Below are 26669 nucleotides of genomic sequence, written 5' to 3' on the forward strand. Positions count from 1 at the left end.
TCGTGACCATATCAACCTGTCATACTCAAAAGACCCAGAGAAAAATGAAAAAAGTCTGCCATTGTTATTTTTTAAACAATTACATAGCCTGCTTCTTGTTTTTTTTTTGTTTTTTTTTTTTTTAATTATTTATTATTTGTGTATGTGAGGGGCAATATAGTGCTATATCACAGGATAATTCATATAAGTGCCTTTGCAACGTCCAATTCTATGCTCAGATGTCTTGTGTAACAACGGGAGTTACTACTTGGGTTATCTTAGCTATAACTAGTTGTTGTAAACCTGAATGTAATCGCTCAGTTTGAAGGCAGTCAGGAAATATTTGCCCTCTTTTTATCAGACTTTCTGCCTTGCAGCTAGCCAGATTCTGCATCTCCCTGCTGGTGCCCATGCGATGTAGCCCTTTGGGATATCCCTTTTGATACTGCCCTTTCTCAGGGTTAACATTTAGTCTACTATTTTGTTTCTCTCCATTAATGCAAGAAAATGGTTTAATGGTTGACTTGTTTTGGCTAGGTCCTAAGCACCAAGAACCAGTCTGTGATAATTTCTTCACTTCATCACATCCCTCTCAAGGCAGTCAGGCAATGGAGCCGGTTTGTTGTGGCTGAGCAAGCTGCACAGGTTAGAAGCTGATGGTGCATTATTGTTCTTATGTCATGTTTTATTCCTATTGCAGTTATGTGAACTGTGCTAATACCAAAGGAAGGGCTAGTAAGATCAATATCTGAGGGAAGTGGTCAGTGGCCAGTGAAGTGTCTCTTTGTTACCTTCTTCCTGTATGGGAGTTGGGTCATATACTTCCATAACCTAATACAAAGTCACTGAGGACTTCAGAAATTCAGAGAGAAGGTAGAGGATTTCTTGAGCAAGCCCTGAATACAGGGAGAGTGAATCAAGAACCCAGAGCTACGCTGAAGCTGAATGCTACTAGCTATAAAGACCGTGCTGTAGAGTTTTTGTCCGTGGAGGCAATTGGTCATGTTCACCTGAAGTTAAAAGCAAAACAAAAAAACCACACACAAACAAACAAAACCACCACTGATAAATTCAGTGTAATTCTGTTTTTCTGCTTGAGCAGATTTGGGGGGGGGCTGTGCAGGTATTAAGGGAAACAGCGCCATTTCTCCCCGGTTTCTGAGCCGTGTAGTAGAACACCAAAACATTACAGCTCTTACCCACTTGAAAGAAACAAAACTGAACTGGCTGAGGATCTAAGACTTTCAGCCCATCTGTTGGGAGGAGTAGAAGGCAGCTTATTGAAGGATACTCAAGGAATGGGGTCAGTATGTAGTGGAACTGTTACCTCACTTTATTTACAAAGGAAGTGGACAGACAGGATAGTCATTTTCTGAAGCAGCAAATGTCTTGACATTCATGGCCAGGCACTTCATGGTGTGAAATGGAGGAGATTTTCTGGAGTTCTTGTCATTTCTGAACCTTTCTTTTTGACACCTGGATTCCCTGGGTAGAAAGGGAAATTGGACAAACAGCACCAATGTACTGCCTTTAGGGGCTCTTTCCCCATGCGTAGTGTGGGGATGGGTGGCTGTACGCAGCTCCAGACCTCTGTCACACCAGTCAGCTGGTCAACAGGGACAAACCCTGTACTCTTCTTATCTGTGTGTAAACAGAGATACTCTATTTTTGATTTTTTTTTTAAACAAAAGCACAGCTCTGGAATAGATTCTGTCAATCACAATTGTGGATAAGTAGGAAAGACTTCATCTCCATCGACTTTTTTCCAACCCGCCAAATTTACCAGATCGGTGTTTTTTCAGATGGTAGCTGAGTATCTAAATCTGTAGGGAGGTCACAGCCCTCGGACAATCTGTGTTGTGTAAGCCACATCAGCGGAAAGGATGAAATCATTTCTCAGGAAGAGTTTATCAGTGGCTGTGGAAAAAGTGGAGGGAGAAGTCGTCAGGTTGTCCGCCCAAATCCCCGCGTTCTTCAGGCAAGGAGGGGTGGTGGGCTGGGTGCTTCTGGCTTGGCGCAAGAAGCATCGGCCTTTGCGTTCACTGATTTACAGAGAGGTGACCTTTTTCTGTGATTTATCCTCTTTCGTAGATTCGTGGAGAAGAGCCAAGTGAATGTACCTTGTTATGCCATTTTGTGCTGGTGGAAAGAAAGCGCTCACGATGTAATCTGAAATGGCAAAGCCATTACACGTCAGTGACAAAAAATGCCAGTGATTTTCTCCTGATCTTACTTTCGTATTATTTACTGTCAGCTGCAGTACTTTGCATGTTCCAAGTACTTTGTGGAATACATTTAATGAAGCGAGGTTCAGAAAGCTGGCTGGGACTGGGCTCCTCCTGCAGGCAGCTTAACCCGAGCACTGGCCTCAGCGAGCGGTGAGTGGCTGTGCAAGGCCTGGACAAGCAACAGTCCCAGAGAGGTGGAGCAGGCATTGTTTGCCAGGAACTGGAATTGAATGGTGAGGATGAGTGGGTATTTAGCACGGTTTCTTGGAGACGGTGAGGTATTTTATCACTGATTCTAAACGCTGGAGGTTCGGGGTGATGTGTCAGGCTTGGGTTTTGTGAAATGAGGTAAGAATGAAATAGTCTTATGGCTTTCAAAAGTTGCTAGATAGTGAAACAACAGCCAAGATCCTCTTTAAATCTGAAATGACTGTAAAGTAGCATGCGTTGAATAATGAAGAGAGATTGCTATTGAGAGGAGACAAGTGGTGGTCAAAAGTTAATAGTATTTGAATGCGGAACTCTAGAATATTCTTCAAGGATAGCATGCGTAGTCACCATATTAAAAACTCAAAAAGCAAATAAGTGATAAAAACAATATCTAAGGTACTGCCCAGTTGATAGAGCTTGTAGGTCTTTAACATCTGTACGCAATTATTTAGCTTCTCTGGATTTTTCGTCCCCTGTAGTGCACATTTCTCACTATGAACTAATAGTACATAATAATAAAATCTTGGGTGTTTGCCAGCACAAACAGGGTTTTGGCTAAGTTCTGGAGTGTTTGTGGAAGTAAAAAAGCAATGCAGCTGTTGGGTTGGGTACGTGCCAGCCAAGGATCTATTTCCCAGACAAAAAACTCAAATCAGAATGAAGTAATGATGAGATATTTTACATATCATTGCTTTATGCTGCTTTTCCTCAGCTTCTGCGTGTGGTGACTCTGGGATCTGTAAACAGGGATTGTGTGTTGAGTGTGTGGTAACCACTTGAAACTGAGTAATCGCAGAAGAAATACAATGTATTTGCTTGTGATTTTTTTTCCCGAAGTACTTCAGAAGATTGGGTTTGAGTGTGAAAATACTGTGTAAAGCAACCTTGTTTCCCTGTGAGGTCAGCGCAAGGGACCATGAAGCTCTTGGCCCAGATGACAAGGGCATTTTTTCTGTTGTTGCAAAGTGATTTCCATTGCCTCAGTATGCAAAGCTCTGCATGTACATGACGCAGTGTTTACGTGCCGCCAGAAGCTGTTTATAACAAGGTGCCAATAACAATAGTTAGATATTTTGAAACAGTTCAATGCCATTGTTGGGCTGCGTTGCCTGTCCTGCCCCGGGCGGTCAGAGCTGTGAGTAGCACTCACCTGGAGCTGGCCAGTTCCCTGGGCCAGGGACCTGAGAGCCCTCCCGCTGCTGGTGTCCAGGGAAGGGCCCATGTGGACTGGATGCTGCCATTGCCAGCACAGCCACAGCTCGGACCTGTCAGCAGCTCCCTCGCCCTGCGGAGCTGTGCTCATGGGGAGCAGCAGCCTGGGGGAGCACGACTGGGGCAAACACGGAGCCAGGGCCTTGCAGAGTCCTTCAGGCTCATGTGGGCAACAATAGCTTGCAGTGTCTGCCACTCAAGAGGCGTTTTGGGTAAAACTTCAATGTCATGGTCCGGTGTGACACTGTTGCTTTTTATGGAGTTATTTATTAGGCTTTTCTCATGCTGCTCATGAGTACCAGTATTACCTTGAGGTTTTGGGGAAACCTGTTGTGGTCTTTTTACAGCAGCTGAGGCAACTTTGGTGTTCCAGGAGAGCCAGCCCCTTTCACAGGATGTGCAGAAGTGTACGAGGCAGTACTCTAAACACTAGCAAGCTGTCATGAGGAACCTGCAAATAGTCATTGCTATAGCTTATATAAAACAGTATCTCCATCTTGCATGGGACAACATATAAGGGTGTGTACTAAAATACCTACTCCCTGTATTCCCCTCCAAAAGAAACACAAAACAAACAAACAAACCAAAACCTTTAGCGTAGTTGAAACAACAAAGACCCAAAATAATGACCCAAGCTATTTAAGATGTAGCTTTTCTGGGCTATTGCTCCCCATCCATCATCTCATTTCCCAGAGCTTTAAATTCTGGCCCATGTGCTTTTTCCTCCCAGGATACATCTCAAAATGTTTGGTCACAAATGCCCTGAATAACAAATCGACTTAATTTAGATGACATTAAGGCTCTTTAACCCATTTCAAAGGACAGGACCGCACTGGAGACTTACAGGCATGCGTTTAAATTAAGGAGATAATGATAGATATTTCTTTTCCTTGCCTGAAAACTCCTGACAATTTTATCTATGCATCAGATGAAAGTTTAAGGGGAAGGGTTTCTGTTAGTCTTTTCGGGAGTTGGCTGAAAAAAATGTGAAGAATGTAGAAAGGAATTAACAGCTGGTGTCCATTTAAAACTTCAGTGATGGCAGCCACAGGCAGTGTGCTTGCTTTTACCTGTTATCTTCCTCTGGTTAGGACCCACCAAGCCCTGAAAGATTAGCTGAGAATTAAGGAGACCAGTTTGCACACTGTGCCCTTGATGCTTCCGTCCGGAGGCGAAGGAGCGGGTGATGTGATGTGTGTTTCCTTTCCTCTGGGGGGGAGGAGATGGATTTCTCCCTCCTTGTGAACCACTGCTCAATCTGTGTTCGGTTACGTGAATGAGAAATTGTTGTTGGCCTAGTAGAATCAGGCCATCTGCTATTGAGCTCGGTGCTGTGCTTGGATGGCTGCTGACTTTTTCTCTTTTACTGGGAAAGGATGGCTCTTCAAATAGCTTTCAGCCTTTTTTTGCTTCTGCACAGTCAAAAATGTACATATGTGTGGAGGACCTCGTCTTGGAGGGGGAATGACAGGAGAGCTTTGCAATGGAGCCCTGCGCTCAGCACTGCGGCAGGTGTGTGCTGGCTGGGGCTGCCTGCCTGCAGAGCTCTGCTTGTGCCTGCGAGGTCTCTGCTGGTGGGAGCACGATGCCTCTAAAGCAGAGGCATGCGTTGTGCACATGTTCCCTCCTTGTCTAGGGCCTTCCTGAGGGCACCTGCCATCCCAGCGCCTTGGTGCAGAGAACTGTTCATTTTGTAAAGAGAAGGGAACGTCAGGGACTTGGAGAGAAATGCACTGAAGGATGCTCAATACTCTGGTAGGTTTTTCTCTGTAGAGAGCAAAGGACTGCTTCAGAGGCTCCCAGGGCAACCATGCTGTGGGTACAGCACCCCTTTTCTGGTCCTGAGTGAGGCGTGCAATGACCACCTTGCATTGAAACTGTTGCACTTTGTGATGACTTGCAGGACGACTCCTAGCTTGGCTTTTCAAGTGGGGCACTGGGTGTCAAACTGATCTGCTCTGTTTCTCAATTTGCTGTCTGACCAGTTCTGAGTTATGGAGTATTGTCATCCTGTAAACAGCACTTAAGTCTTGTTGTAATTGCACAAAAGCAAAAGTTGTCCCATTCTTTTGGTAATTCTGGTTTTCTTTTCATTAAAAATTAACAGCTGTAGTCCACGTGGTTCCTATAACACTCTCCAGTGCTGTACTGGGTTTGGCTGACGAGAGGCTAAGCCTTCTGTGATCTTGGCTGTGACCTGGGCTTCAATAGCTGATGGAAATGCTCATTCTGGAGTGGTCTTTGAGCCTCCTCTGGGACCACCATGCTGTCCAAACCCGAGTTCTTTACTAGGCCCATTCCTCATCCCAGCCTTGTGGCAGTGATGAGGCATCTCTGGTTAAAGCAGAGCCAGCGCAGCTAGGGAGGTCTTGGGAACCGCTGGTCCCTGGGCCAAGCTCCAGCAGGAGACCAGGTAGAAGTCATTGTGGCATTGCTGTGGTGTAGCTGGTCCTGCCTTAAGTCTCTTCTTGATGAGAGCCTGGGGGTGTTTGGGCTCGGGGTTGCTCCTTCCTGAGTTGCTGCTGGAGCTCAGTGTGCTACTGAAACCAGCTGTTGCTTCAGCTGTGTTGCCTGCTCTTGTCCTATGAAGTGCATTAACAAAGCTTTCCCTGTTTCTTTCCATAAAATCTGTTTGTTGTTTGTTTGTTTTTTGCTAATCTAAAACCTGCTGGCTGCGTAGCAGGTTATTTCTTCCAGGCTGGCCCTTTAAATTGCTTCCATGCTCTGCCTGCCTGGCTGTGAAATACCTCAGATGAACAAAAGCCTACACAACAAAACATCCTCCGCTCCCTAGGCGTCTCCCTGGGTGCGGTTTCCCACTGCTGCTCTGCAGTTTGGAGGCAGAGCCAAAACAGCTCGGTCTCATTCTTCCTGTGCTGGAAGTTATCATCAGACAGCCCTTCACCGCCCCGCATCTCCTAGGAAGGAGGAGGCAGCCTGCATGCCAGCCGTCTTGCTGGAATTTCTCCTCCTTGGCTGAGCACAACGGAGCCTGAAAGAAACAGCTCCAACACCAGGGAGGTTTGTCTAGGCACACAGCAGCATGCCCTGAGATTGCTGCCCGTTTTTGCATCCTTCCCCTTGGGTGCTCAGCCTCCCCCAGCTGCATCTCCTGTGTCTGTGTCTGTGTCTGTGGCTGTGTCTCGGCTGGGGGCAGAGGCAGCACCCAGGGGAGCCTCACCTCACAGCCCGTGTGATGGAATTGTTAAACCTTGTTACATTCTTACTTCATTCCAGTTTGTCAGACATGTCTCAGTGCTTAAGGTGGTCAAAAAGCAATTTTTTGCTGTGCCCCTTTCTTTTTCCATGCACCTTAGCTACACAATGTTCCAGGAGCTGGGCAGCTGCACTGGAAAATAGCACTTTCTATTCTCTGGACAGACTCTCCTTGGTCTGTGCTCCTGACCTGCCATCACGACGTCAACTATGCACATTTATTAACTGTCAAAGAAGTTGGAAGCTATATTAATAACAAGGTTAGGAAGGGTGGGGTGGAGAACTAGAGAGGGCAAATGGAAGTGCAGGAGAGCCAGCAGCCGGCTGGCTGGATCCTTAGCCCTGTTTACTTGGCAGCCCTCCTCCTGTAAGGAGGTCAGAGCTATCGCATCTCAGGTTGCCAGAGAGAGGCTGCAGGAGGAGGAATGTGCTCGTGGATGTCATTGTGTTGATCCACTGCAGCCAGCTCTTAGTTAGCTTTTGCGTACGCACATTTCAAAGGCAGGCTCAGTTGTCCTCTCATTGCAGGTGTTCTCTTATCAGAAATAAATGTAATTTGTAGCCATTGCTTCTCTATAAGACCCACTTGGTAGGAGCAGGAGGTGAGGCAGAACCTCCAATTGTGGCTTTATCAGTAAGACACTTTGCATGACATCTCCGGTCCCTCTCCCTTCCCCAGAACTTGTCTGGAGCTCTATTTGTTTGGTTTACTCTAACAGATGTAAACTTAGAACTGTTTATTACATGGTACAGACAAGCAATTGCAATTTTTATTGAAAGATCAAGTCATTTAATTTCCTTTTTCCCCTAAGGACTATTTCACTTTAGCTTACAGGCTGTAGCTGCTTCGGGGCAGTGTCTGTGATGCCCCTCGGCAGCCCGGCCAGCCAGCTCCCACCTGGCACTGCCAGTTTGCTGCAGCGCTGGGCTGGAGCGCTGTCAAAGCAAACAGGGATGCAGCCGAGGGCATTCGGGTTGTCTGGGACCTCCTGCCAAGTTAGGGTCATGGTGAGGGTCACCATGGTAAGGTTTGTCCGCTCTTCTCCGTGCACAGACAGCGAGCCAAAGAAGAACCAGGAGTCTGACAGCCTTCAGGAAGGGGGAGTGTCTTGTCTTGTGCTTGTTGTTGTTTTTTTGTTTGTTTTTTTTTTTGTTTGTTTGTTTGTTTTTCTTTCTTTTTGACTGACACAGAGCTGGCTTCCAAAGCTCTGCTCTCTTCTTTGGGTTCTGGGTCATGAGAGAGTAGGGACCAGAAAAATTCCTTTCTGAGGGTAACTGATTTTTCAGTGGAACTCTAATCTGCACAAACACTTGAAAAATACTAAAAAGGACTCCATTTTGTTCCAGTGAAGTAAAAGGTAAATATCGCTGTAGGCAATTGCTCTCTATTTTCACATTCTTTTGATGAAGGTCAACACCCAGATAGCTCTAGAACATGGTAATACTAAATATTGTCCTTCGAAGTCTCAGTGACTACTAGGCTCACTGGGAAGAAGGAATTTTCTCTGGAAGTTTCTCTGGAAGCCTCATGACACTGGTGAAAGACGTAAGCTTTCGCTTCTGCCAGACTGTGAAGCAAGATGTTCCAGGTGCCGTCCTTCAGATTAAGGATCCAGCGTACTCATGGATGAATGCTTTCAGCTGGATTCTTCAGAGGTATTTGGAAAATGCACCTTTGCTCTGCTGCTTGAGGATGGAGAAGGGCCAAATGCAGAGGCTTTTAACAAACTACAAGGCTGTTCAAAGTCTGAATGCTCCTTTGAAACAAGGCCCCATCTCTGTGGTATGTCACTAAAAATCTGCCAGGGTAGGTGTCCATCTATAAATATGGAGCTGATGGATTTCTGAGCATATTTTCACTTCCTTGCCTCTTCCATTATGACTGTGAAGCAACTGAATTGTTTCAAAGCTGAAGTGTGTACCAGAATAAATGTTATCTTGACAGTGAGAGCATACGTAAAGAAGGGCCTTCCTGTAGTTCCAAAGGGACTGAGCTGGCCCCTGCAGCTTGCATGACTAACCCCAGTTGATTTCACCTACTTGATTTAATTCTACTTACAAATACAAGCATCCCTTATGATGTATGTCATGAGCATACTGTTATTCCAGTCTACTTCCTTTTTAAACTGTATTTTACCCCACCACCAGTAGGTTTAAGAACGTGAGCTGTAGAAGTTGAGGGGCTGTTGGCCTGCTGACAACCCCATACCTCAGAAAACTACAGGCATGCCAACTGCTTGTTGCAAATAACCCCGTGTGCGGTCAGTGCCCACAGGTGCACAAACACGTGTTTCTTGTCTTGTAAAGCTCTGGCGACAGCGAGGTCACAGTTCTGGTCACTGTCCAGAATAGGGTCCCCAGCTCTGCAGCTCGTTGTTCACTTCCAGTTTCAAAGGAACCAGCTGCGTTTGCTTTTGGATGGTCAAACATCAGAACAAGTCTGCAAAGTTAGGCTAACAGATTTGTTAGATTTGTTTAAAACTTGTAAGATGGCACTTGTATTCTACTTCACAGGAATATATTCTTTGGGCCTAGGGTTTTTAACAGGTACCTTCTGGGTGTGCTTTATCGGGACATATTACCCTACACAGCAATGCAGCCTTTTTTCAAAATGGGTGCAAGAAGACACTGCCTGGGATGTACACACTGGGAAATGATAGATGCAGGAATGGAGCTGGGGTGAAAAACTGTAGAGCAGAGGAGATGAGCTGGTCCCCCCCGGTTCTTTTTCCAGGTGAGTTGTTTGCATGGAAGAAGGGCGCTCTCAGATGCATCTCACCAGGCTGCCCTTGAGACACCCCACAGGAGATTCAGAAAGTGTTTTTTTTTAAAGCAGTGGATGTTGGTTTAGGGCTGCACAGGCTGAAAACCTTGGGAATTTCCTTTTTGACTTAATTAGGAGCAGAAAACAGGGTGACAGGGTTTTAAAAAACACCCAGCTGATGTTTCATTAGACAGTTCTGGATGCTGAGTTGCATCTTTTCTGGCCACCCGGTGCCTTGGGGTGGCTTGTCAGAGCGAGTGAAGCTGTATGTAACCTGTGGGCCTCTCTCGAGCAGCCATGGGCTAGCTTGTGATGTACCTAGCTGAGCTGAACTGTACTCTTACAATACTAAATGGCATTTGGCCCTGACTTAATTTGTGGAAAGAGTGTTCAAGGAAAACTGTAAATCCACAAGGAAAGAGGTTGAGTGCTCTGTTTTACTAGAAAACTTAATTGGCATTCTTTAACCTTTGGATGAGCCCTTGCATTATGTGGAGTTTTATCAACACAATCCTTACCCATGCTTTGTGTGTAACTTGATGTGAACTGCACCACCATCCCGTGTGTCTGGCTCCCTGTACATTTTCCCTTTCAGAGATGTGGAAGGATGTTGCTTGCTGCAAGTGTGATGAGTGGCTGATAAGCAGAGTGCTCCCCGCCTCGCTCCCCAGAGCAGCCTGACAAAATGCCTTCTGCTTCCACATTCTTCAAGTGATGAGGGGAAGAGGAAGGGCACTCCCAAAAGGGATTTGGTGCTTACTCCACCCTGAAGCGTAATGTGTGGTAGTGCTCTGTTTGGCTTGATTGCACATTCCTCTTCACTAACTTCTTTCAAAAAACTGTCACTACCTAAAACGTCCCATTTTTTTCTGGTTTGCGTACAATTGGCAGAGGGTCACGGGCTTCTCTAGAGGGCAGCTCAGAGACCAAGTCTCATGTGAGCTGCCCTGTGGGGAAGTGAGGGAGTGCTGAGCATTTCCACCCTGCGACTCCTACCAAGTGCCTGGGCTGAGGTGACACCGATCTCGGGCTTCCCTGGAGGCTGAAATTGTAGCCTACAGCATAGACAGAATCCACGTTTATGAAGACTAGAAGATTGTAATGGTCCTGGCTAGAATTGAATATTTTGAAATGGAAATTGGGTGCAAGTCTATGGAATAACTTCCTTTCAGTCATTATTGCTTGCTCAGTGCTCCTGGCAAGGTGCTTGGCTGCGAGCGCTGCATTTGCCAAATCTTTGTGCTTTGCAGTCCCTGTACTGTGCATTGCACATGTTGGTCGTAGGTGCATAACAGTCGCCCCTGCTGAAAGCACTTGGGTTGCCTGCACTCAGTGAGCTGTATTTTTGTTTATGGTGAACAGTGTGAACACTTTTTGAAGTTGCTTGAATGCTCAAGTAATGAGTACCAGTCCCCCAGCTAGTGTTGCGTCCCAGGGACTTCAGAGGAAAAATGAGAGCTTGTAAACTGCTCTGAACTCCCAGTTTGATGGCTTTCAAATGATGGGTTATTTAGGATGTGGGAAGTAGATCTCACTCATGCGAAGGACAGGCTGCATGATTGTAATGACCTTTGTGCACTTTTCCAGCCTGTATTGGGAATAAAGAGGCTTCAGTCTTGCTATGTTTGCGCATTCCTGAAGTGTCTGTGCCCTACACACTGATTGTGGCATTTGACTCCCTGGTAGCACAGCCTGTCCACCCCTTTCCTGTGACCTTTTTGGGGTGCTTTCAGCTCCCAGCCTCCACAACCCAGAGTGTGCACAGCCAGAGGAGGCAGCACCAGTCAGTGGGTTGACGTGGGGAGCGGGCAGGAAAGCAGAGACAAAATTTGTAAAGCACTTTTGGGTTGCAAAATGCAGCAACACCTTGGTTCTGTTTGTTGATGGAAAGATGAGACTGGGAGCCAGACACTGCATGCAAGAGACAGAGGATGTTGTAGGGGAATGAAAGCCTTGCCACGTTAGTACCTTTATTTTACAATTGGATTAGCAGCAGTTGAACCATCAAATGTCAGCAGTTGTGTTACTCACACCACGCTGTCCGGATGGGAGGTTGCTCTCCCCTGTGTGCTGCAGCTCATGTAACATGAAGTAGTTGTCTCTGGGCCGAGTGTGAGGGCAGGATGCGCACTGAGACATGTTTTCCAGTCTTCCAAAGGTTTGCACAAATAACTTTTTCGGCTTGTGTGTTCTGTAGAGTTCCAAGCTTCTGACTCTTTATTTTTAAAATGCTTGCAGGATTTGCTTTGCTGGGGGTGGGGTGGGGTGTTGAGCATGTGTCATTTTGTACCCAGCCATAAGCTTCTCCTAAGGGGCCCCTGTATCCAGCTGGCCAGTTCTCCTCTCTGTAGAAGTTAAGGTGAGTCTCACCCAGCTGCGGGGATGAGATGCATCTGATTCTCAAGAGTTCAGAGGACTTCCCAGATCCTCCAGAATAAATATGGGATTCAAAATGACATTTTAGAAACATGTGCTCCCTGTTGAGCTGCTGTTAAGAGGGAGCTGAATATTACTGAGAATAAACCCAAACTCCAATTACATCTTAACTAGATTTTCTTCCTTTTAATAATAATAAGTGCTTTAAGTGAATTTGTTGCTTAAGAGCTGGACTGATTACCTAGTGTGAGTCATCAGTAGGAGAAGAGCAGTACAGACCACGAGTGGAAGCATCTGGCGGTGGTCCTGCACAAAGGGTAACTGAATTGATCCTCTGTTTGTCCAGCCTTGGTTTTGCAGAGGACTACAGGAATGGAGGCAACAAGAGGAGAGAGCCCTTGGTTTCACTGCAGTGGTTGTGCTTATAGTTGTTTCTGGCCCCATGTGGTCTAGGAACCTCGAGATGCAAGTGTCTGTGTCCCGTTTTCAGCCCTCCCAGCCATTCAGTTGGGTGCAGTTCACATTAGCTCTCAGGGAAACTGCGATCAGTTGAACTGTGTGTTAGCTGAGGGATAGGCTATTTACAGAAGTAATGAGACCATTTGGGATTGCTATGCAAATTTTGCTTAATCATAACATCGTAAAACCTCTTGACAATCCTTAGGTAGTAAGAGTAACGTGAAACTAACAACAGGTTAGAGCATCGAACAGGAGAAGAGTAACTTGAAAAAATAATGTTTACTTTAAATATAAATGCAACTATTAAGAAGTAATTCCAGATGTTTAGTTATGGCAGGAGTTTAGTGATTATAGTCTTAGCCCATTTGTGAATTACATTATTGCATTTGAAAGTAGCCAGTGAATTTTTTAAAAATGAATTCATTCTTCAGATGGCCTGAATAGAACTGTTTGTTTTCTATTATCTGAGAAACAAATGGAGCAGAATCTGGTTTATTTATGAAAGTAAATACAAAAGGTCTGACCCTTGGATATTGCCTTTGAAAACTGAGAAAATGCTTTTCCTGGTAGCTGATTCTTCTTGAAGCCATTTATTCTTTTTGAAGATAACGCCAACCTCTCCACCCCCAAATTATGCAATATATTTTAAAGAATGCTTTGAAATGGTTTCATCTCTTTATTCTCATGCGGTCTTCTGCTATTGTATCAGCTCTGCAGAAAGCAATAATGTATTACATTTTACCAATGAAGACAGAAGGTTTCAAAGTTACAAAACCTTTTTTTTACCCATCCTGACAAGTCTGTCCCAAGTATTTTGGGGATGGGAGCAATAGCCTGCTACTTTCTAGTTCACCACGGTGCTTGCTTGTTCCTGTAATTGCCTGCTACTGGCTCCCAGGCCTCGCTGCATTCAGTGTGGGCATGGAATTTTAGGAGGATGTGGACTGGGTGAGAAACTGCAGTGCCCATTTTCTGTTTTTAAGCCCTGTCTAAAGGGCACTTAGAGTCTACGTGCAAATTGTAATGAAGCTGGGACCAGCCACCCTAAAAAGTCTTGTTATCAGTATGCTTGTCATCTTCATGTTCTGAGCACGGGTTGGTTTGGAGCCCTCTCTATTAAGACTGCTCAGGATGCTGACAGCTGAAATTCACGTTACATTTGGCTCTCCACAAAAAGACATTGTTCCTTTATTAGATTGCTGTTTCAGCTTAAAGCCCAGGATGATTAAATTGCAAAGGTTGTTTTCCTGCTGGAGCCCAAGCTTTCTTCTGTCTGAGTGCTTTTTGCCTGTGCTTCATCCTCTGTAGTGATTTCTTGCAAGGGAGGCAGTGGGTGCTTTGCGCATGAGTGGAGTGCGCTGCAGTAAGCGAGCGGGGAACAATGCAGCCCTCTCCCCGTGCCGTGCTGACTGCGCAGTTAGGAAAACAAGGCCGTGCTCACAAAGGACTTGTCGAGATCATCAAGCAGTGGAAGCCCAACCAAATAAAATTACAGAATTACAGAATCACAGAATTTCTAGGTTGGAAGAGACCTCAACATCATCGAGTCCAACCTCTGACCTAACGCTAACAGTCCCCACTAAACCATATCCCTAAGCTAATTTACGGTAGTGAGCAGCAATTACATGTGTCAGGCTAAAAATAAATATGTATATGTTACTCGTATGCATTTGTTACATACATATGGCTTTTTAACCTATGTCTTTCAAATGCAGGGCTAATTTTGTGGGTGGCCGATCACACCTGAGGTTATTAATAGTGAACTCAGCTACATCAAGAACTCCAGAAAAACTGTCAAGCATTTCTACCTTATGCTCTGGGCAGTTGCAGGTAGTGGTGCTGTTTCCATTTGTCAGATAGGGATATCCATAATTTAGAAACAAGACTTGCAATTCTAACTCAGCACATCTGCAAGAGCTGCACTTCTGCAGTGAGAAGCAGGGAGGTTTCTACTGGAGCTGCTGGTTCTCTCCCCATGCTGCTCCCCAAGGTGTTGGGGCTTGGGCTAGGCAGGAGCTGCAGTGGGGCTTTGGGAAGAATGGTTTTCAACATGGGCTTAAGGCTGTGACTGCATGTTATGCAGTTAGCTCTTACTTTGGAAGAGGGCACAGCAGTTTATTTACAGTTAGGGTTCAGTTGTGGTATCTTCATCTCATCCTAGCAGTGCTTTGCTGCAAGGTAGTTATTTTTATCACTGCAGTGTGTCTCTCTTAACCTCTCGTGGCTGTGTTGTTGTGTTGGAATCCTAGAAAAGAGGACTTGGTGTCAGCCAGTGAAATGGGCATTTCTTTTAATTCAACAGCCTTACAGGACCAGAGCTAAGGTCACATTTTCTAGCCCTATAGGTTTGAGCTATCAGGTTCATTTCATGCCCACTTAATTAGATATTGCTTGTGTAGTGCTCAAGAAGGGGAAGGGAAGAAATAAAGCACAACTTACAGTTGAATTTAGTCTGGATCCAGTTGTGTGTAGATCTGAACGCAGGTGATACAGAAATAAATGAAATTGGATGGCTTGCAGTATCTATGCTAAACAAGCATATGGCTGCACCCAGATTTTAGGGTTATTGCTTTTATTTTTGTAGTATGAGCCGCTGCTTTTCCAGCAGCACGTTTCCTCTTCTGTTGGGCAATTAGGAATGCAGACAGATGAGAAGATTGAACCTGGTGCTGTGTAACAGTCGGATTCTACTTGTTGTTTATAGCAGGGTTACTCTGTGGATTTAATGGGAATTAACCCTGATTTTTGCCTCTGTACAGGAGTCAATGGGAGGCTTTTGTCTGGGCTTGAGACTAGATCAGGATCAGCCTGTGATTGCTGTGCAGAAATGCTCCTTGCTGTGTGCTGCTGGGATCTAGTCCTTGCCTCCTTCCTTGCATATCAGATGATCTTGGGGATCTTTTCCAGCCTTAACAATTCTGTGGTTCTATGATATCGTTTTGATTATCAGTAGTGGCAGAAGCCCTTCGGGGTTGTTCAGCCTCAAAAGCGCCCATGGTCAGAGCTCCTCCTGGAGGATGTCAGCCCGGGCACGGAAGGTGAAGGAGGATCATTTCAAAGACCTTTCCCAGAGTAGGTTTTTCCATATTCTGTCATTTATGTGGCAGCTTACCATAGCTAAAGCGATTTCTTCCCACCTTCTGTAAAGGTTAAATAGCTCACAAGCAGGCTTCAGCAGCAGCTGCTTATCTGACAGCCGTGGATGGGGCCCGTTTGCCATTTCTGTGCAAAGTGAAGGGATTACTTAGCAAGTAAATACAGGAAGCAACTTCTCATACGTGGTAGGGAACAGGAGAAAATCAACCCAGCCCTTTATCCCAGGGCTGTCTGGAAAAACCATGCCTCTGAGCAGGGGCAGTAAATACGTTTTTTTTTTTTTTTTTTTTTTTTTTTTTTTTTTCCCTCTGTGGGCTGGATTTATGTCAGCTGCAGAATATCAGCAGTTTTTGGCACGAGTCTGGGCCTGGGAAAGCCATCAGTGGCAGGCGTTGTCGCAGCCCGCAGTGGGGCGGCTGAGGCGAGCGCTGTTCCCTGGGGTCAGCAGGTGGCACCAAGTGGCTGCGGGACCTGCCTGCGGGCCTTGGGACCTGCAGCTGCGCCCTGGCTGGGGACCCCAGCGAGCTCCAGGCGCCCCTTTATCCACTGGGGTGGCCATCTCGCTGGGGTGAGCTCGGCAAGTGGGGACACGTCGCTGCGCCCAGCCCATGCCAGGGTTATGGGCTCAGGGGAAGTGCGGGGCTGGCTCTGCAGCTGGTGCTGGGCTGAAAGGCGCAGCAAGGAGCCCCACGCTCCGACCTGGTGCCGGTTTGGCTATTTTTATCATCGCAGGGACAACTTCAGGAGAGAGAGCAGAAGGAAAGAAACAGCTTAGCAGCCATTTATAACCTCTCTCTCTTCCCATAGAGGAGGTGTTAGGCTCTTTTATACTTACCCTGCAGATAAGTGCATGCAAAGTCTAATTAGAAACCAGTATGCATATGCTGCTGGTGTCCTGCTGCCTGAAGAGGAGACCCTCATGTAACGAGTTGCGTTGGTGGGCTACCGCTTTGTCGCTAGGGAGAGCTCAGAGCGATGCACCAATTGGCGTATTTAGCTGGATGAGCTCATCAAAATATTCCCAGGACCAGTCACACAGTCAGTGTATGTATGAAAAAAAGAAACGTTTCTTCAGATCTATGTTAAAAGGTTTCTGCTGGTCAAACACTTCTGTGACTTCTTAAGCGTTTACATTTTTTCATTGGAATTTGCACCATTTTGTAAAGGTGTCAAGGCTTTCTTTGCCTGTCAGGTTTTTCTTAGCTGTCTTACCACGGGTCCATATGCTTTAGTCAACATTCAGAGATCTACTTAACAGACAGACTGCTTTTGAAAACAACAATTATGGAAGTGTTTTACTGCACCGTTTCATTTTCATCCTGTAGAGCTGAGCGTGACAATTCTGCATATGTGTATGCAGCAAAACATTGGTATTTAAGTCTTGTTTTTGTAAAGTCCTTTTTTTTTTTTTTTTTCCCCTCTTATTCTAAGAGGACCCTGAGCATTCATTTGCTTTCTCAAGGGCTGTTTGGTATCTAATCTGTTCTTGAGCACGCACCTGGGCTTTTACTCAGTCACTGATTTCTTAAAAGTCTTGAGCTGTAACTTTACTACTTATTTCCAATATATGTATGTTGTTTAAACCCACTATGTTACATTTTTTTTTTTTCAGAGGATTTTAAGAAGAGTCTGATGCTGAGAATAGATTAAGAAGAATCAGGATGACGACAACAGTAGCGACAGATTACGACAATATTGAAATCCAACAGCAGTACAGTGATGTCAACAACCGCTGGGATGTTGATGACTGGGACAATGAAAATAGTTCTGCCCGCCTGTTTGAGCGATCCCGCATCAAGGCCCTAGCTGGTAAGTACCTATCACACAGGCAAAACACTGGGACTGCATGTAGGTGGTAGCATGGGATACTGTCTGTCTTCAGTGCCTTTACCCTGTCAGTCAACTGGAGCTGAAATTTTCCTGAGGTCAAATGCAGTTTGACTGAACACTTTTTGAGATTTGTTCCTCTGTTGACATCAGTGGGACATGATGGTCTCACATTGCTTTGCAGGATGTGCTTACATATGACATTTCACAAAACCTGATGGCTTGGATTAACTTTGAAGACTCTGTTGGTGTAAGCACAGGGGGGCAGACATTTCATCCATATTTTATTTTTTCTTAATTATAAGGTTGCACTGACTCTTTCTCCCTCCTTTTTTGCATGTGTGTGTGTGTGAGGGTGAAAACGTGTTTTACTATTATCCCTCAGCAGTACCTTAGGTATAAAAACAAGACAGATACAGGTATCCTTTAATTACATTTTCATCTGCTTGGGTTAAAATACTACATTGACATGTTGGAAAGACAGTGGTATGGAGAAGCTACAGATATTAACATTTTGAATCAGAGACTCAGATCTTGACTGTGGTTGAAAAATTATTTCAGATGCAGATTCTTGAAAGAGCATCTGCTCAGGCAGAACCTTCTGGAGACTTGATCGCAGCAAAGGAATTTCTTTGGAGAGTATCCCAGTTCTTTGGGGTATATAACCAAAGCTGCTTTAAATTGATTTCCTTTCAAAATAAAGGACAAGATAACGAATTCTTGAACAAATGAGACCAAAACCAAAATTCTCATTTTAAGCTATTGAGACTGACCGATTTAAGCAATGTTGCATGGAAGTAGCTGCAGGTAAGTTATAGGCTTCCTATGCATCCAGTGCTGCTTAGCCCTAGAATTGGCTGCACAGTACAAATATTAGTCAGTGGAGAGCAAGAATAAAATGTTTTTAAAAAAACAACTAAAACCTCTTTCAAATAATAATTGTCTACTTAGTTGACGGACACTTGCTGCAGGTTAAAATATATACATTAAAGAATTTGAAATTTTTCAAATGAATTGACACTAACTTATTTGAAACTGTGGAAAAGGGGGTGCTAGAAAACATGTTTAATCTGTTGCCAAAACTACCCTGCTAGATTATACTGGCTGGTAAGTGTAGTGTATGTAATTGAAAGTATAAAATTCCTAATGTTCTCTGAAGATGCATGTGGATAATGAGCTGCTCGTTTTTATCCTGAGTGCATTCTTTGTCGAAGGTATTGGTATCCTTTCAGCCACACCTTTATGACTGCAGTGATACGACAGAGTTAACACTAACTTTCTGTGGCCACACCTGACAACCTTGCTCTGCTTGCATATGTTAATATAACCTTCTGGGTGTCAAAATTGCTGACGGAGAAGGTAGCAGTAACTATTCCATTTTCCTATTACCTTTCCAAATAGATTACTTGAAATGTTACTTCTAGCCAACAACATTGATTGTGTTCAGAAGGTGCATGTGTTTTGTTATAATGATAAATATGTCCTTCACATGTAAGAGATTTCTGGCACCTTTGAAATGAGTTTTTTAAATATTTCACTGTAGAAATAAATTTAGAATTCTAGAGCGACACGCTTGATTTATTGGTCTCATCAGATATTAACCATTTTGGTTGTGTTCACATTGTTTTGATGGGTGATGATGTTAGTTTCCAGATTTGTAAAAAAAAAAATCAGGAGGATAACAAAATTCTGCTTTAAAATATCTTCATTTGGAGGGGTTCAGAATATCTCAGCAGTCCTGTAATGGAGGAATTGGTAGATGGAGAAAGGTAGTATTTAGTAAATAATGCTGAAACTACAGACTTTTCCGAAGTAGCAGAGCTTCTGTAGTACATGCTGTCTTGTGCTGAGTTACATTCTCATCAGCAAAGAAATTAAATTTGACTAGGTCTGCTTTTGCTTAAAACATTTTCCTATTGCATATTAAAGGCTGAACATTAACCAAATTTGTTTATGCAGCAAGGAGATTATGTCATGTCCTCTCAGTTCTGAGGCATTGCCCTGCAAAGCAATTTTTATGCATTCTGTAAATGATTTCCTGACTCTCATGGTACCATGCCCACATTCCTGACCTCTGAACAAAATGCCTCAGTAGCGTGGGACATACTGTAAGCACGGAAAACAGCTCAAAATATGCTGAGCTTTCCACTATTGAAATTTTAGTTACGGGGACAGTTTTAAACCCGACATTTTATAACAAGTTGAAGCAGGTTTATTAAATTTACTATACTGAGACAAAGGTATCATCTGCTTAATCTGTGATTCTGATGAGGCTGACTGAGCTGCAGCATACCCTTTCTCCTCTTAATGCTGCTGTGGGAATGCATTAGATGCAGAACACCTTTACGTGCCAGGCTCAGGGCAGGCTCAGGTTTGGAGCCAAGTAGCAGGGGGATAAAATAGTTCCTGCAGGTGTGCAGAGAGCAGATCGTGTCACCCTTATGAGGCAGGTAACTGTATCGGCTTAATGCAACTGCTTGCAGAAAGGGGGTGGTGAGTAAGGTCTTGATGCCTTTAGAAGACCTGTTAATTATACAGCAGCTCATCACAGAGTGCATTTGTATTACAGGTGAAATGCCTGACCTAGAATGGGGCTGTGCGAAGTGGAGTCAGAAGTAGCTGGTCAGATACATATGTTGATAGGTTGGTAGAAGCTAGTGCTAGACAAGAAAAATCTTGACCTGAGTTTTTTAGTTTGATCTTGTTTGAGGGGAAAAAATGCATTTTACTCCTGCCAGATTAGCAGACATAGGCTATATTACCTTCCTTGGGTGTGGAACTGCTTTTAATACAAATCTCATTAGCAGGATTCAGGTCCCACATCTCGCCTTCATTGCTCTCAGTTGTTCCACTTAATTTTACAGCAAGCGGAGCTCCACACCTGAGTAATGAATAATAAACATGAAACTCTTACTTCAAGGAGAAGTAATGCAAGGAAAGTTCTTGAATTATTTAGGTAGCCTAAAACAAATACCAATTTCAAAGCAAACCATTTTGCTGAAGATTTGATTCAGAGCCATATTTAAACATTGTCCCAGAGAATTATGTCTTTCTTTTAATTTTTTTTTAAAGCATTTACGTACAATTATTTTAATTTGGCATGTTTCATACCTCTAATTTTGTACTGTTAGTGTTGATAATACTGTGTGCTGCCAAAACTTGGCTGAGCGTGAGCCACTGCTGCAGCACTGCTTGAAATCCTAAACATGATGCATGGAGAGAGGAGCAAAGGGAGGTTTGTGTTGCAAATCAGAGGGTATAGTTAAAGACTGAGCCACGATACTCCTGTCATCGTTCAACATATATTTTCTGATATACTTCCTGGTGGGTAGCCTTTCCTTGCGTCTCCCCCAAAAGGCAGGGACTTCCAGGTGGTTTATAGCTAGGGAAATTGACTCTCAGCCTAGAGCTGGGATAGCGATACTTTCTGTTATTGTGATCTATCAACTGAGACACTCTTCTTCTGAGATATCCTATAATTCAGCTGCCTGTCACAGGATCAAACATGATAATCACTGCCTGAAAGCCCATGTCTGGTACTGTGCACAAAGCCAGACTGGCTGATCTCAGGAGGCACTTCTGGGCTCTAAAGTCCCAAATTTGACCGACTGCTCCATTGTTTCCTGGGTGAATTTCACCACTCTCTGAGGCAGAAATAGTCATGTACCATCTTCAGGGCCCAAATTCGTTAAGGAGCAACCAGTCTGCTGTGACTTAGAAGGACAGTGCCTTGTTTCAGGCACCTGCATCTTCCCACGTCTCCGAGGCTCAGGGCAGCTGTTTTGGATTGGCCATCTTCGGACAACAGCATTTTTCTTTCCAGAGGTTCTAGATTAATCCCATCCCATGACTGCCTGGGGATGTCCAGCACTTTCAGTATGTCTTCCTCTCATTGAACTGACAAGGTAAACCAAAAGTTTATGAAACACACATGTATGTAGCATTATCTCCTTGTCATAGTACAAAAGGTTTCATAATAAACAGACCCAGCACTCACCCCATCTGTAAGATGCATGCTGTTGTGGTCAGAGGGAGAAATGGCATCAGCATTTTATGCTGCCTGACTAACGGCTGGGTATTCAACATGAATCTTGCTGTTGGTGCAAGGGTCTTCTGTCCACATCCTTCAACAACTTGTGAAGTGCCTCTACTGTGAAGTTCCATCTTGTGTTGACTCTAGCTTACTGTCATTCAAATGAAGTTTACTTCCTTTACCTTAAATGGAGAGAAAAGGTTGAAGAGCAGGTAGGCAAGAAGTGGATTCTGTAGCCAGAGTCTGATATTCTGTTCTAGAAAGAATCAGAATGGCCCCATCTTCCAGCAGGAAGGTGAGATGTTTAAAGAGCAGCGCGGGAGGCTGTGGTCAGAATAATCTGTGATCAGAACATCATAATGGAGAAGAGCTCATTTATAGCAGGTATGAGAAATAATAATAGAGAAGCACTAATGTCAGCACAGCGGCTGATAACAGATACTATCAAAGTGGTCAGTATATCATGAATACCAGAATGCTAATGATAGTTTAAGTTTAAACTGAAAAAATTGCCTGGGAACTCAGCTTTCAATCAGAATTCAGATTTGATGAAGGGATATGCAACCAGATTGGTTGTCATTCACGTTGAACTCACTCGCTCTGCAACTGATACGAGAAGAGGGTAACCGATCCTTGCTTTGTAAAGTAAGATACCCCACTGTAGGAAATCATCTTTCACCTGTCCTTGTTCTCCATGGTTCTTTGGAAGGTCTTGCTGGAAGACCAGGTAACTCTACCTGCTCAGTAGAAGCCAAAAAGATATCGTGTTTGTGCAAAATTCTTCATTCACAAATCCTCAAGTGTCGCATTTCGTCCATCAAGGACCATTAGCTAACAAGATTTGCTGTGCAGCGTCTTGGCTAACAGAGCTCTTAGGAAAGCCTGCAGAAACAGTTCAGTTGTTCAGCAGAATTTTTCATGCTCTGTCTGGGACTGTGACATTCAGACGTACCATGCTCACCGGCTCAGCTGCTGTTTTCAGGTAGTATGAGAATTGGCACCTCCAAAACTTCCCCTTTCTTCAGCAAGCTAATTTAGTATTAAAAAATGTTTGGCCTAAGGTCATTCACTTTCCTGCTCGCTTATGTTTTGCCCTTTTGTCCTCTGTATTCACCTGAGTGACCAGAAGGTCTGTGACTCAGCTGCCTGGCATACGGATTGAAAATAGTTTCAAAGTTTATAAAATAACAGAGGCATATTTTCTTAGCACAGGGCAGATGAAACTCTGCATTCCATTTCCAGCTCCACCTAGGTGACTGAGCATAGGTCAGGACACTAGCAAGTGTTGTACTTCACTGTGTTTGTGGCCCTCCTACAGGAAAACAGGTAAAGAGACTGCACCGGTAGTGCAGCTTTCCTTAGTTGTTCCTCTTGGCCAGAGAAAAGAGGCTGGTAATTCATGCTAGTAAATTGGCTTCTCCAGAGTAGGAAGGGAAAATCATTGAAATTGTTACTGAAGTTAGGATACCAAAAAGTTTCCTCTTCAGTATAGAGCAGTGCCTGTTTCTTGAGGATAAAAAAGGAGAAGAAAGTCTGTGCTGGGTACTGTATGTGGGGATAATTAGCCCTTTTGGCCCTGGTACTTGAGCTGTTCCCATGAGAGCACCAGTATGGAAAGTCAGGTGAAGAACTGCCCCAGAAGCCAAAAGGAAGGTCCTGCTGGTAGGATTTTTGAGGTATAATGTACTTTTGGGTCCCTGTTGTCTAACTTATTTCTTCTAGCAAAGTTTTTACTGCTCCAACCAGAGTATACGGAAAGAAGCATTCTGCACAGTCAGAATGAAGTTTCAGGTCTCAAGTTAATTAAATGTTTATAAACATCTAATACCTGAGGTGTCTGGGACGTGAAAACCAGTTTTGTAATTTCAGTAACAAGTGTTTAAGGACAAAGAAATCTGCAGCGTATTGATGCTTGTAAATAGCGTGGAGGCAAATGGAGATCAAGTCTGAAGGGCATGTGAAGGATTCACCTGACACTAAACAGAAGTAAAAGCTTTCTGGTGGTGAAACTGCAGATGTATTTTCTCAGCATGGGCCTGCCAGTGCTGGCTGTAAGTCCACGGTTAGCAGCCAGAGAACCAGTGCAAACTAACTAAGGTGAGTATCTGATTTTGCTCAGATAGAAGCTGATGAAACTACTCCACCTAAAGCTTTTCTAAGTGTGGACCTCACCTAGTGCTTTCCTTCTGGATTTTATGTCTGGGACAGTTCCTCAGCTGTAGTTCCCAAGCTGCTGTACTTGACCAGAATCTGCAGGAGGCTCGTGCTGAAAACAGGAGCATCGTTCTGCGTGCTCTGTGCCATGTTGATATCAAGAGAGAGAAAAGTGTGGCGGCAGTGAAGCTGCTGTCCTAGAGCATGTCACCTGCAGTGCTGGCTCTGACTACAATGAATGCTGAACTTTTATCATAAAATGAGGAAAGCTTTGCCCATCTGGCACTGGTGATTAACGCATTTGCTTTTGAAGTTGCTGGTGAAGGAGCATTTCCAAAGCAAATGGAAAAAAACAAACAACAAATATATTGTTCTTAGCATGTTTGTTTTAAAGATCATTAGTAGATTGACTCCCCTCCAAAAAGCATCTCTGTATGTCTCTGCTCCATAAAAATAGCTTCCAAATAAATGTGAACACCTTGTATTCGGTGATGTCCCATCAGAAATGTAATTTGAAGGGCCATTTGTATCTCATTGTCACGGTAGCATGATTTTGGTAACAGTTAGGCATAGTTTGGAGTTTTGTCCTCTCTTTGGAAGCAGATGAGTAACGTGCAAACAGCATGGAGGTGTCGGTCAGATCTTTGCAAACTCAAAGGTGCCAGATCAGGTGCCATATCCATGGTCCCGTGTAGCTTGCTGAGTATAGAGCCAAGCTTCTGAAAAAAGGAATGCTGAGGGTAATTTCTGAGTTATCTGCAATCATGCCTGCTTGTCTGCTCGACATATAGTATTTAGGATTGCATAGCAAGGGAGCAACACAGGGAAGTGACGGCGGCCTTGTCAATAACTGGTCCAGCACGTGGTGCTCAGGGGGGATGCTGTGGGCTGGAGGATCGGGTGCTGAGCTGCCCCTCACAGAGACACACGGCAAGGCACAGCTGCCACAGCCACACTGCGTCCAGAGTCTGGCAGCTGCGGTCCTATCACGTCTCTGATTAAATTCTTTCAAGATGAAGCAATATCGGGTTGGAGAACACACAGCGAGCCCAGCGTCTTAGCAGTGAATGAGGCTGTGCTGATGGATCTTCAGATCTTTGAATTGCTGTGAAGTAAGGTCTTGGGCTGGAATGCATGTACCGTAACTGCTGCTCGTAGTTTCTTGTGGAGGTCTCCAGATGTACGCTAGGCCTTCCTTCACAGAGGGCTGACACTGTGCTAAGGACAGTAATTCAGTAATGCGGTAAAATAAGGTACGAGAACATTCTTGTAGTAAACGTAGGATGTGCGAAAAAGTGCTGTAGTTGAGAAGTGATTAAATAATAAAAAGCCATCTGTACCTAGAGGCAAAAGATGGAAAACTAATGTATGTGCACTGACTGCGTGTGCATGTGTGCATATGTCTATCTGCTTTTAGGAACTGACCAAAGAAATACCCAAAAGGGTGAACCTGAACACAGTAAATCTGCTCTGCCATACCTGGCTGTTAGACGCGCGGTCATTGCACTTAAATTCATGGTCCATACAGGCAGGGATTTTAGGTGAGCGTGTTGCCTTATCTCCCGGACTGGCACAGTGCAGCTCTCTCCTGTCTATTCTAGTTTTCATCATCCATTTATCACCATGGCATCAGGAAAGACTAAAAGCACCAGGGGACATGCTTTTGGCTGCCTGCAGCACAGAGGAGTGGTGCAGCACTCTGCAGCAGGGACAAGTGAGCCCAGCAATGAGGTGGGTAGGGCTGGGCAAGTAAACCACTCTGGCTACCCCAGCCACTTGAAGGAAGGAAGAATACTGCCTGTGAGATACCTCCCACATAGCTGGTGAGGGCTGAGCCAGGCACGGTAGTAGAGCAGGGATAAAGCCACGCTGAAGTGGGGAGGTTAAGAGAACAACCAACCAGGCTGTCGGCTGGTATGGGACTGGCACCTTCCTGCTGGCCTCTGCGAGACCACGCTGACTTACACTAGCTGGGGATCTGAGCCATAGTGGCCATCATAGGAAACTTGAGCATTAGGCTTTTTTCAGCCTTCATCTTTGCTGTTGGAACCAATGTTTTGGGGATACTTAATGCAGAGAAACCGCGGGATAACTAGTAATGGCTTCTGGTTGAAATGCAGTTGTTCTAGATATTTTGCTGCATCATCTTAATGGAAAGGATTTCTCATTTATAGAAACTGTATGCCAGTACTGGCGATATCTTTTTTTTTTTTTTTTTAATTTACAGTTTTATCAAGGATGAGCTTGGCCGTGGATGCATTTCAGAACCTACTCATGAGCCTATAATTTAAAAGAAGTCTTTCCACAAAAAATGTGTATGCAGAAGAAAATGTTCTCTTCTTATGTCTTTAGCGACTAACTAGCGAAGTTTCTGTATTTATTTTATTTATTCAGCCAAATCTGCAATGTGCCTTGAATTTTTCCTTCTATTTGTTGCTTGGATACTGCATGAAAGCGCTCCCTGAAGTATAAATAATGTGTAGCAGAGCACACTGCAAAGCAAAATTCAATACAGGATTAAAAAATGTTTACTAATTTCTGTTAACCTTGGAGCTTTTCTAATGGGGAAAGATTAGTGATGAAATCATCCCCTCGGATCAGAGCTTTGATTCTTATCTGATGAGGCAATATTCTGGAGAGATAGAAACCCAGATTGCCTTGGGAGGCGAATTGCCTTGATGGGAAGAGGCAAAAAGAATAGGAACAGGAGTGAGAACCAGACGAGTACAGAGGATAATAAAAATTCATTTCCAAGTGCCACTTTTTAGTAGCTGACATTCTTCCTAGTTCTGATCTCTTCTAGTGAGCAAAGCAACCACAATTTTTTTTTTCAATCACTTTGTGTTGAGTGACAGTTTTTTATGTTGTTTTTCTTTCTTTAAATGTTATTAAGCCTTTAACGTGGATGTGTGTCAGACATGGACAGTCTTTGTACATCTAAGCATGCATGTGTAATATTTACTATATGCTCTTCTCATATATATATGTATGTAAAAGAATGAAATACATGGTTTGCTAATAACTTAAAGTTTTGGACAATTAGTACTTGTCAGATGATCATTATGCTTTTTTGCAGACAGGCAATCCCCAGATGGTGAAATTTTGTGGGTGAGGT

General features: G+C 44.2%; 1 protein-coding gene across 2 annotated transcripts in view; it reads left to right on the forward strand.

Moving 5' to 3' along the window:
* The window catches only part of SPTBN1 (spectrin beta, non-erythrocytic 1), a 135353-nt gene that overhangs the window by 23019 nt on the left and 85665 nt on the right, over window positions 1-26669 (forward strand). For both annotated transcript variants that reach the window (XM_084285089.1, XM_084285088.1), the window contains exon 2: window positions 17153-17349. In XM_084285089.1, the coding sequence (XP_084141215.1) occupies window positions 17202-17349 (148 nt within the window). In that variant the 5' untranslated portion in view covers window positions 17153-17201. The remainder of the gene's footprint in view (window positions 1-17152; window positions 17350-26669) is intronic.

This window comes from Netta rufina, assembly GCF_964035555.1.
Source record: "Netta rufina genome assembly, chromosome: 3".
In the NCBI taxonomy this organism is placed as follows: domain Eukaryota; kingdom Metazoa; phylum Chordata; class Aves; order Anseriformes; family Anatidae; genus Netta; species Netta rufina.